Source organism: Denticeps clupeoides, chromosome 2, assembly GCF_900700375.1.
Source record: "Denticeps clupeoides chromosome 2, fDenClu1.1, whole genome shotgun sequence".
Taxonomy (NCBI): domain Eukaryota; kingdom Metazoa; phylum Chordata; class Actinopteri; order Clupeiformes; family Denticipitidae; genus Denticeps; species Denticeps clupeoides.
The window spans coordinates 13,157,205-13,169,604 of record NC_041708.1 but is presented as its reverse complement, the minus strand read 5'-3'; the positions used below and the strand labels follow the sequence as shown (position 1 = coordinate 13,169,604).

The window sequence follows — 12,400 nt, the reverse complement described above, 5'->3', positions numbered from 1 at the left end:
CCAAATGAAATTGAATTGTTGTGAGAGAGAGAAAAATGCATTTCCATTAAGAAAAAGATTGTGATGTGAATGAAAAGCGTTTTGTGCGATTTGAGGGTTACCAAGAGAGCAACCTCTTAATGACAAGTGTCTACACTCCTCCACATCAAAACATGAAATGGAGAAATATATTTTGGAAGAAAGGTGGCCAAAGCTCCAACATAAACCAAGTGTAGAACAGTCTAGAAGCTTCGCTACATGACCCAACAACACTTATCTTGATAACTGAAGTATTTATGATGTTCTAGTCTATCACTGCCCCCCCCCAAAAAATGTAAAATAGACACTGACAATTATTTTCAGGTGGGATCAGGAAGATTGTACAATCCTTATCGGGTGTCTTGTTGAAGAGTGCTCTATATTCTGCTTAAATATATTCATGTATAAGAACGGGGTGGAGAATCTGTACCAAGGAGCATTGCAGCTGCTCTGTAGCATCATGGTTCCATGAGACATTATGTTCCCAAACCTCTGTACCTTTGTGTGTTATAGTCACAATGGCTGGACATGGTGAGGAAGGAGGACACATACTCACAACGTCACAAGACAGGGGTTTAATACATTATGCACAGGGGTTTAATACATAATATAGAAATATTGCCTGCTGCGTTTGCCAAAGTTAAGAAAGTTTTCAACTGGACTGTGAATTATTAAATAATGATTTAATAAAATAGATAACGTGGTTTACATGTTGATCACTTTAATATTGGTTGTCACAATGGCTGGACATTCCCCCTTACTTGATTATGTATATGTGTGACGACATGAGACAGGTTTATTACATGGAGCATTCGACAGGGGAAGCATCAGCAAACAACAACCCAGCAGCAAACAGAAACGAACAGGGCAGCTGTATAGAGGCAGACACAGGTGGAACATAATAACACAGGACAAATACAAAACTCTGGTCTGAACCCCGTATCCAGAGTAACCCCATCTGGACCGAATCCTGACAGTTGTATTTAATGTACATATTCTATCATTCTCATGTGGCCCTATTTCAGCTTTGGGCCTGACCTGGGGGCCTGCTTTTGCTATCTGGTTGCGACAACCCTTACAAAGATCTATCACCCAAGTGGAATGGAACCGGTGTCTTACAAAAAATGGTTTGTCAACGACTCTGTTTTTGTGAGACAAGGCTACTAGCTCATCCGCCAGATGAGGATATAAATATATTGATATATATTATAAATATATTGATGCATGCACACTCTTCTTTATCCCCTGAAGCTAAATCTCAGCAAAATTCCACCCCACAAACCATCCCAAAATTCTCTTTCCAATTTCTGCACAGGCATTGACCTTGATAAGGTTGGTCCGTGATGGCTCTGTTTGATAATAAAGCAAATGGCTGCTACCCGAAGGGGGTTCTTTTAGGTCGAAAAGCCTCTCTGCATGGTAAAGATATCTAATTGAACTATGACTTCAGAGTCCCGGAGTTTCCAAGCGTGTGAATTTCTATTCACATTCTACATGCTTCTACACATTCTGCAAGCTTGGGGGCAGTGGTGGCCTAGTGGTTAAGGAAGGGGTCCCATAATCAGAATGATGCTTGCTCGAATCCCAATCCACTAAGGTGCCACTGAGGTGCCACAGAGCAAAGAACCGTCCCCTCGTCCGGCGCCTTTCATGGCTGCCCTCTGCTCACTAAGGCTGATGGTTAAATCAGAGGACATGTTTCATTGTCTGCACCGTTTGCTGCAGTGTCTCACAATCACTTAATTTTTTTTTCTGCCAGTTATTGTTCTTTGTCTTAATTTCTGCAAACTGCAAACTTTGAACAAACTGCTAATATGCTCATGCTTACCCTGTTCCGGAAGGGTTCAGGTATGTTATCAGTGTCACCCATGAAAAGGTGTGATATGTTGAAGTCATGACCACAGGAGCCCTGGCTGAGGTTCAGGTGTTCAGCTCGGTAGATGCGATGAAGGGATGCATTGGTGGGTTCGCCAGCTGGCTCCAGCACAAACATTTTGTCTTCAAGTGTGATAAGTCCCCTGACAAGACAAAAGCAACAGAGATTTAAAATCTGCAATTTTATAATAATAAGGGCAGTTAACATGTTATTCTGGTAGGAGTGTTGGAGCATACCAAACCGTGGTTAACATAATAATAACCGTAAAGTTATATCCTTGTTAAGATGTGGGGTATGCCCCTTAGTTACCCAGAACACTTGCACAATCACATTCCATTCACAAAGTGGCACCAGGTTGCTTCCAGGTTGTCAGATCTGCAAGCTGGGTCATAAAGGCTGATTGTGAAACAAGACTTTTGTTCTTTTCCAGTTTGGACTCATGCTTTCTTCCAAAGGTGGATGTACCTTTTCTCCCAATTGGTTAATTTAGTTTGGATGCACTCTTTTTTCCGTTCCTTTTTTTATTATTTTGGGGATTTCCCCAACATGAAACCCCATGTTTTAGGCCCAGTTTCTTGTTTGCACTGAGGCCTGGAGGTAAGTGGTGTCCCTTTGTTGCAACATTCATCTAGTTTTTTTTTTTTTTCGCACATGCTGGCTGTGCCTATCGCACACATTCAGGTTATGATTCTTCTGTTTGGGTTATAGCTGACATCTTGTTGTCATGGAAATTTACCTGAGACCCGCACAAGTGCTGAGACTGACATCCGATGTAGCATGGCCTTTCACTTCCCCATGGTAGTAGCAGTTGACCTGGAAACAGAAGATATGTTCAGGATGCTCTGCTGATTATTGAGCTATTGCCAGTGCTTAACAACCTAATAATCTCAGGGCCTTCATTCAGCTCATCTACTGTAAACATAGACGTTCCAGTCCCAATTTATTCTGCTGTATAGAAATATTGCCTGCTGGGAGTCTATGGAGTCACTGCAGTAGAAACCTGCCTCACTGTGCAGGTGCTGCTAGGCAATCATTTTATTCCCAGGTGAAAAATGGTTTATGTAGTAGCATAATGTTGTACAAACTGATCAGCTGTCTGCATAGAGAAAAGTAACCAGACACTTGCCATACTGTTCTTTCTGTATTGTAGTCATTAGCTGCATTAGCTGCATTGCAAATAGAAATTTTGGAAACGCATCAATTAAGTGCACTCTTTTTTTTTTTGCTTGCATGAGGTGTATTTCAGGCAATTAAAAATATGCTTATCTCATAAAACTGCAATGTAAACACAGATGACTGTCATTCCAATAAGACAAACTGTGCTGTAGGCAGCCAGCAGGAGCACCAGACAATGCTTCACTTTTTGATGACAACACAGCATGCATTGATCTGATCAACATCCACCTTACTTACCCATGTAGACCAGGGTCACCAATTCAACTAAAGCTGGGTGAAAGATAAAGAGTTTTGACCTAGATTTTGTAGTTCAAGTTGCACACAAATTTTCACAAACACAGCACACTGCACTTTAATGGTCTTTTAATATGTAGCAGTCAGAGAATGCTACTTATCAGCTATGTCTGATACTCTCTCCAGTCTGTTTTTTTTAATAATCGTTTTTCTCTGACTATATGCCAGCAATTTATATTCAGAACTGGGTCCAAAAAAGGTATGACCTTAGCATAATGTTTTTGGACCTGAGAACATGAAACCCAGACTGGAAGTCATTCCCTGGTCTCCGTGTTGTGGGAACACTCCCAGAGAAATTCTGCAGTAGACACAAATTCACCATATGTGATGAGTGACAGTAATGGTTAACCACTCAAGGATCTAAGAAGCTAAAAGAATGGTTAGCATTTCATATTTTAAGAGGCTTAATGTACCACCCAGGAAAATGTAACAGCTCATGAAAATTTAACAAGGTGCAAAGCTCAAACATTCGTGTTTGGGAAATTTTTAGAAAGAACAAAACAAGATCTCACATACGTTAAAGTAAATTTTAATAATTATCTTCAGTTGAGCAAATGTGAGCATGTTTATGGGTTTTTTCCAATAAATGAATAGTTATTATATAAACAAACATGTGGTGTGTTTTTTGGTTATTTACCTATGTCTAAAAATTAAAATGATGTTTTTAATCAAGTATAATTTTAATACTTCAGGTGAAGTTATTAGACTAAGTCCCATGATGCTTTGCTTGCTCTCTCCAGGAATGTAATGGGCATGCTCAGCAGGCATGTTGGCTCGCCGGAATCGTCTGATTTCTCAGTGCAAACATGATTCTGTGGTACCACTGGCATGGAGGCCTTACCACCATTGGCACAAACCCAGCCCAACTGGTTCCAGCTTTACTGCAGATGTCTGGAGGGGAAACTACTTAGAGCTATTTTCAGAAAAGGTTCAGCCCTTTTCTTTCCCCTGCTGTATCTCACACTAGTTTTTCTTTTGACATATTCAGGGTTTGGATTTGCCCCTTGAAAGAGTTAGTTGCGTTTGATCACAACTGTCCCTGAGTAACAAAAAGGAACTCCCCAATTAAACAGAAGTTTAAAGTTAACACTAACACTTCACTAATGACAAAGGCATGAAGGATTGTAAGGCATTAATGCATATTAAATGTAGTTTATAATTTACAGACTACACCGAAAAGCAAGCTTTGAATTTATTAGTCTAATAAGTGACATAAATTGAAACATTTTAAACACCATGACCATGTCCTCCAATTTCCAGGTACTGCATTTATTGAGTCCATAAATTTTAGATTAGATTTGATTCAACTTTATTGTCATTACACATGTACAAGTACACGGCAACGAAATGTAGTTTAGGTCTAACCAGAAGTGCAATAAGCAGCAAGTGCAGGATACAGGTCAAATAAGTTATGTATATACATAAAATGATATGTGCAGGACATGGAAAATAAGTATGAACATATTTACAAAAAAGTCAGTGCAATGATTATGTGCAAAAATGTGCAAAAATGGGTAGTACAGTGATTATCAGGAGTGTATGGGGGGGGCAGAGGAGTTCAGCAAGGAGACAGCTCTGGGGAAAAAAGCTGTTCCTAAGTCTGCTGGTTCTTGTCCGTGGTAGCCTGAAGCATCTGCCCGAAGGCAGGGGAGAGAACAGTCCGTGGGCCGGGTAGGAGGAGTCCTTAAGAATACTGCGAGTGCGACGCAGACAGTGCGTCTGGATTTCCTCAATGGATGGAAGTGGAGTCCCTGTGATGCTCAACACATCAAATTAGATGGCTTTTGCAAAAACATTTTATCAGATGATGATGACACAAATAGCCTCTCTAGACAGTCTGCACAGGGCAATCCAAGATGACATTCCAAGCATTGCAGACTTTCCAAGACCTTGAAGTTAATGATTACTTCAGCATAGTTTCAAGTCACTTGGCAGCTCAACATACTTTTGGCCAGTACTATGGGTGGCAACTGTTTCTTGCAGGGGAGGAGAGCTCCATTTGCTCAGAGAACTGAGCAAACCAGTCAGTCATCACGGTCGAATCAAAATGCACTGGAGGCCAATGCAGGCCGGCTGCTGTCCTCAGTGTCGGAAAGCCCCAATAAATTTAATGAGTATCAGTAACCCCTAATGAAGACTGGCCAGTCTTAACTAGACAATTCCCGCCAGACATGAATCCTGTCTGATGAGCTGAGAGCCGCAGGGGTTATTAACTTAGCTCATTCTCAACTATGACTGGCTGTCCAATCCAGCACACCGGCACCAGCTGGCTGTCCGGAGCTCAGTCATTGTTCTTAACATGGCAACGCTCCACTTAACTAAGTAAGACTAATCCTTGTTCACCACTGTCTCAATCCTCCTTCCCAAACCCTTTTTTCCTGATGCCTGTTCAAATTGTGCAAGCGTCAACATCAGTTAGTGTTGCAGTTATACGCTTGTAGATTAGAACAGTGGAAACTCACCTACCTTTTGGGCCGCACTGCAATTGGGTTAATCGTTTCCTCCAACATACGCTCTTTCACTCTGCCTCATCCGTCCAGCATGACAGAATGGCTAAGCCTGGCATTAACCCTGCAGACTTCGCTGCCTTATGTGACACAGTATCTCATCAGCCCACCGTCATTGATCATCTTTTTGAGATAGAGCCCAGCCTTCAACTCGATCCAAGGTCACCCTCCTACTGTCACTCCTCACTGGACAAACTACTGAGTGGTTAGCAGTGTGTCTCTCTGCACCCACTTTTGTTTCACTTACGTACACAGCATTTGTGGAGGAACTATAAGTCACCTTTTGCCATCTGGATGGCATGGAGAACATGGCTTCACAATTGTACCATCTGCACCAGGGCACCACCTCAGTCAGGCACTTCATGGCAAAATTCAGAACCCTGGCTTCCAAGACCCAGATGGACCCAATTTTCCCATTCAACTGGCAAATATGAAAGTGAAGTGATTGTCACATCACGGTGCAGACAACAAAATCTGTCCTCTGGTTTTAACCCATCACCCTTAGTGTGCAGTGGGCAGCCATGACAGGTGCACAAAGAGCAGTGTGTGGGGACGGTGTTTTGCTCAGTGGCACCTCAGTGGCTCCTTGGCGAATCAAACCGGCTTCAAACCGGCAACATTCTGGTTACGGGGCCACTTCCTTAACCGCTAGGCCACCAATGCCCGTAAATATGCCCCCCAGCAGATCGGGGTGACACTCCTGCCACTCCTTCACTGTCTACTCTGCCCCACGCTGCCTGTCGTCCTGGAATCAGGAACGGAGAGAGAGAAGACCACTGTCTTTGGGGATTCAGGAGTGGCAGGTAACTTCATGGACCAGACATTCGGCAAACAACATGATACCCCCCTAGAACCACTCCAATGCCCGGTGACCATCACCACTGATGATGGCCAGCCGGTGGCGTCGGGGTCTATCACATATTCACCTTCGGATGAATGCCCACATCGAATCAATCAGTTACCTTGTCACTTCCATCTCTTCTGGTCCTCTGGCTTAGTGTTTGAATGGAACACCCTATGTCACCGTCAATGCCTACAGCCACGACCAACTCAGTCAGCTGCATCATTCCCTCCTGTTTCTCTCCAGTATTTTCATTTTGTCCCATTCTGCTATCATGATCTGATGGCCATCTTCAACCCACAAAATTCAGCCCAGCTCCCTCCACATAGACCAGGAGACATGGCCATAGAACTGCTTCCAGGCATGACGTCCCCACCTCTACTCACTGTCCCAAGTCAGAAAGTTGGAGGGATAAGACCTTGCTTTGATAACAGTGGCTCAACAAGAGCATGTAATCGTTTCCTCCAACATTTACTCTTTCTCTCTGCCTTGTACCTCAAGCGTGACAGGAAAAAACCCATCAACCTCATTTTCTGCATAGGTGTCATGATCCGGTCCAGCAGGGGTTACTCCGGATCTGGAGTTCGGACTGAAGTTTCATGTTAGTCTCATGTAATGTTCCCTGATCGTGTTCACCTGTTGTATATTTATATCATTGTATAAAGCTATCCTGTTCGTGTCTGTTTGCCGTCAGGTCATTGTGTGGTGATGTTCCCCTGCCGTGTGCATTCTGTATTAAACCCCTGTCCTGTGACAGTGTGCATAAGCATCCTCCTTCATCGCCATGTCCAGCCCACCATGCCAATAGGCTTTTTTTCTTGTTTGCACTTAATCATTGTACTCTGCAATTGCAGTTTATTTTTTGTTAACCTTTTGTCTTGGGTAAATTTTGTTTTATTATTTAAGAGATATTTTTATTTGAGGTTCCATTTTTGAAAGCCAAAAGATTACGACGCACAGTATGAACACAAGTATATCAGCACAAAGGTTAACAATGCAAATGTATACAGATATGCATACATAGCTCACAGAAAGTTTATTTCTGGCCTTAGACAACCAAACCCAAGACCTCTAGCACAGTAAGAGTTCCAAGAACACATCTGTGGACGCTTTCCAGAAGGCAGCAATCAACCTATGCCCTTGGAAGCCTGCCGTTAACCTAAGAAACTCCAGCAGAGCCATTCAAAGCCAACACCCTGTTTGTGTCTGTGCAATGGGATTTAAGGAATTAGCTGAGCTTGCCAAAATGTTTAGCGATGTCCCACAATCTTGGGCTCATGTCACCTGTGTCAAAATAACATACTCTGCTCAAACTCTTAGACCGCAAAGACATCCAAAAGTTAGCTGTCGTGGAATATGGCATGGCGGACTCATTCTTGATGGAATCTGGACAGATCCACACAAATATGACACACAAGATTTTTTAAGATTCTTTAAAATCACTTATAACTGTTTCATATTACCAAGACACTTGGATCACACCACTTCCTTCCAATACAAATCTCTCACACTAAAAAGCCATTTTGCAACTGATTTGCTGGCTGTCAGATGAAATAAAACCTGAGCTGGCACGATGAAAGTGACCACGGTTTGGACAGCTCTCAGACAAGGTCAGAACAGTGACTCCTCCATACTGGAGATCCACAGGATGCTGAGGAAGGCCAAAAAGAGGCCACATGTTGCTTGTCAAGCCTCCCGCTTCAACATGGGCTTAATTGTGAACCCCTGTCCAGGGTTTTATTGACCTTGGCCAGAGCTGGGAGATCCACTGCCACTGAAGAGCTATAAATCCAGAGTAAACGCACTGTACCCGCAACAACAATCTTCTATTTGTTTGGTTAAAGTGTGATTGATTAGGGATTAATGAGGAAGTTTAGGGTGGTGACAGTTATCATAACAGGCTGTTCACACTGTGTGCTAACTCTTACATGCACAAAAAATGGTCAAGACACAGGGTTTTTTTCTTCATGCTAAACACTGATAAATTAACAAAAAATCTCAGAATGGTCATGGCCCTAAAATTTTCTTTTACAGAGGTTCCAAGGACACTGTTGTGGCCTAGACGGCAGCAATATCAGTCCAGATTCATCAGGTTTTTGTAAAAATTGCGGAGCATTTCAGGCACAGTTTATGGTGTATAATTTAATTTAGAGGACATTAATGGAGTCAGGTAAAATGAGACCTGTGTGTGTTTGATGTTGTTATGTGTTGTTACTTTCTGTGCTTGGTAACTTAATACACACACACCTTCACAAAACTTATATATCTTAAATTATTATTATTGGGACTATGGGATATAGGGAATATTGGTTCTCTGACATGTAATTAGGAGAACCAAAGGTGCTAAAACCCTGATGAGCAGGGTGGTAGTAGTCTAGATAGTTTAGACAAACACCTATGAGACCAGATAACCATAAAGTCACAGGTTCAAATCCCACTTACTAACATTGTGTCCCTGAGCAAGACACTTAACCCTGAGTGTCTCCAGGGTGATTGTCACTGTAAGTACTGATTGTAAGTTGCTCTAGATAATGATGTCTGATAAATTTCGTAAATGTAAAAGGTATCATATCTTTAGGATTTGTCAAAAACAGCAGCTATTAAGCCCTCTTACCGTGAGGTTAGGAGAACCTGTAACTGCACTGCCATCTCCAAGGTAGTGTGTCTCGGTGTAAGTACCAGCAAAAAGCCCCCTGCAAAAAGAAACAGATTTTCTCAGAAATGCTGGAAGGCTGACCAAAACATACCAGGAAATGTGCAGATGCTCATGATATTCTTTTCTTTTTTGCATTTGCTAGTCGAGTGGGACAGATTAACAACGTGATTGAAGAGGGCATTGGGCATTGATTTAAGCAATAATCAGCATGTAGAGGAGTTTCTATAAGGACAAGGGGTGGGAGGGTAAGAGAGAGATATTTCTATTCTAATAACCTCCATGATCACATCTTTTTGCACTTGACTCAGTCACCATGACATCACCTTGACATCACCTTTGAAGAGGGAGAGGTGATGAAATGATTGCAAGTGTGTGTGTGTGTGTGTGTGTGTGTGTGTGTGTTAATAGTGTGGAGAGGTTTAAAAATGTCATGCCATGCCAAATAGCCTGTAAAGAAAAGGCTAATTAGCTAAGGGGGATATTTTTGTTGTGCTATAAAAGACATAGCAAACTGTAGAACTACTAATTTTTACATTCTCAAATTCCCCCAATCTGAATCCTTGAATTCTTGCCAGCAGGAGGGGACAGCACATGACAGTGGGATACATCCTGTCATGGCATGATCTCACAAGACAAAAGGGATCCCTGATGCTTTAATTACTACAGCATGCACATGTCTGTACAAGAAACACCAACAGATGGCCACTCAACAAAAGCAGAGTCTTGTTGAGATATCTGAGTGACCAGGGCTCAGTCGTTTTAGGGTGTAGACACTGAAGTTCACCTTTTCAGTGAACAACCATACAATAGTGGAAGGCTAGGCTAAATAAGGGCAGATTGGGCAATGTTCTCAGTGAAACAAACACTCTCATTAAGGGTCAAAAATTGTCCTGGATACGTCAGGACAGCGAGCTGAAGGATGGTCGGCTAAAGCCCAGCACACTGGTAGAGCATTAGAGATCCTCTCCAAATACATGACAAGTCCTTTAATTATTAACCAGCTGTGAATTATTCAGGACTGCAAAATTTGGCAAACGTTGGGTTTCACAGAGTGGGAACTTTTGGTCAGATGTTAATGTTTTCTTTGGAAGAGATGTAGTGAGCATCAACATCCCAGTTGGAGGAGTTGTTTTATTAACCTGCCTAAGAAAAGAGAGACCTATGCCTGTCAAGGGAGTTTTGAAAACACACACACACACACACACACACACACACAAGCTTTAATTGCATCCAGTCAGAGGATGAACGAATCACTGGCCAAATACTCTATCCTGTTGAGATCACCTAATCTGCATGACATAGTGGCCAAGCTGTGTTTATCAATCAGAAGGAAATGATTAAGGTTTGGGAGGTCAACATTTTTAACTCACAATATCCCAAAAGACTGATACCATTCTGTAATGTTAAAACCTCATATAAAATAAAATCAACTTATGAAACACACTGGGCATCTACATGAAGTTGGGTTATCTTCTAATCACTGATCTCAAAACCATAATCACTAAAGATAATGCAACTATTTTGATCTACAGCCTCAAACAATACCAGCTGGACTGTATAAAGCTGTAACTGTGGTTTATTGCTTATTGATTAACACAAAAACACATTTTGTTCAATATTTATCATACTGAGTACAGTAAGTACCATGCAGTCACAAAGTGTGGTGCATAAAGATAAACCAAAAAAATCATGTGTCCCAGTTCTGTGTCTGCAGACTTTAGATGCTCTCCCTGTGCCACAGGGTTCTCCGGTTTCCCACCATCTAAAATCATACACACTAGATGATTTGGTGATATGGTAAGCAACGATTAAATTAATAATTAATAAACAAAAGGGTATAATTCTGTTGTCTTAATATAATTCTGTTAATGACACCAACACCAGCTGCTCCTGAAACTATTTCACATTATGATATACATTATGACAGTTGATTCTAGTGAGAATGCAGAAGTGGGTGATTCTCATAGTTGATAATCAGCATTGACCCAGTATTTGGCGCTCAATCATTAATGCACTTCACCACGCATAAACTCAAATCTATAATGCAGTAATCCTAATCCTTTCCCCTCTCCTTCTAACTCCCTGTCCTGGATCTTTTTCCCCACACGCGTTGTGCAAATAAAGGAGCGTGTATAATAGCTGCGACTGACAGACTCTTGCATATTAAGAAGTGAATACTTACCCCCCTCTTTTGCGCTTCAATGTTGCGCTTCAACCAACACACTGTAGGAAATGCCCATGACCAGACATTTAGGTTTCACAGGACATGGAGTTGAATTAGGATGAGCTTCATCCCAAATGTTTACCCCCACTGATTAACCACACTAGTTGGCTACCTGAATACTTTATCTTATAAAACAAGGATTAATTAGTGGTTACATTAAATTTTCTTTTCAGCAGAGGCTTTGGGCATGCAGCAGTAAATAATATCCAGGAGACGGTAGGGTAGAGTGAAAAGACTTCAAAACTGACACACCCCGTTTGATGTGGTCCAGTAGGAATCAGCAAGACTCTTGGGTCATTTGGTAGCTGTACTTGTAGAGATTTCAAGACACCCTTTTCCACCAGCCACCTTGACCTGATAGGGGTCCTTTAAAATGAATGGACTGATTTCCTGTTGGCAGACAGGAAATGTAGCCTTGGCTTCTTTGTCCATGTAGGACTTGGAAAAATAGCAGACACTTGGAATGAGTCATTAATAGGCTTTGTAAAATTGTGTTTTGTTTGCACATACATTTAGGCATGACTGGTTGATAGATGTTTTTTTTTTTTATTCATTTATTTTTCAAAATTTAAACCGTTGCACAAGCCTAAACTTAAACTTCATTAAATATGGTCTCTCTTTACCACATTGGCATTTGTAACTTCATTAATATGGCTCAAAATCAATATTCATTGATGGTCCACAAGCATTTCACTCAATGACTCATTAAAGACATCAACCAGAAACAAAACAGGAAATTCTATTCAAATCCATTGGTTAATGTTGATAAATGACACACTGCAGTATCTGGAAAGGATTTTGGCTTCTG

At 41.6% G+C, this 12,400-nt stretch overlaps 1 protein-coding gene across 3 annotated transcripts in view; it reads right to left on the bottom strand.

The window, feature by feature from the left end:
* The window catches only part of adam12a (ADAM metallopeptidase domain 12a), a 93,873-nt gene that overhangs the window by 47,387 nt on the left and 34,086 nt on the right, over positions 1–12,400 (bottom strand). For 2 of the 3 annotated variants that reach the window (XM_028962371.1, XM_028962380.1), the window contains exons 4-6: positions 9,327–9,405; positions 2,631–2,707; positions 1,847–2,036 (exon numbers count right to left, since the gene is read on the bottom strand). In XM_028962371.1, the coding sequence (XP_028818204.1) occupies positions 1,847–2,036; positions 2,631–2,707; positions 9,327–9,405 (346 nt within the window). Of the gene's footprint in view, positions 1–1,846; positions 2,037–2,630; positions 2,708–9,326; positions 9,406–11,550; positions 11,616–12,400 lie in introns of those variants that run through there. The other variant, XM_028962390.1, reaches the window with a different exon arrangement.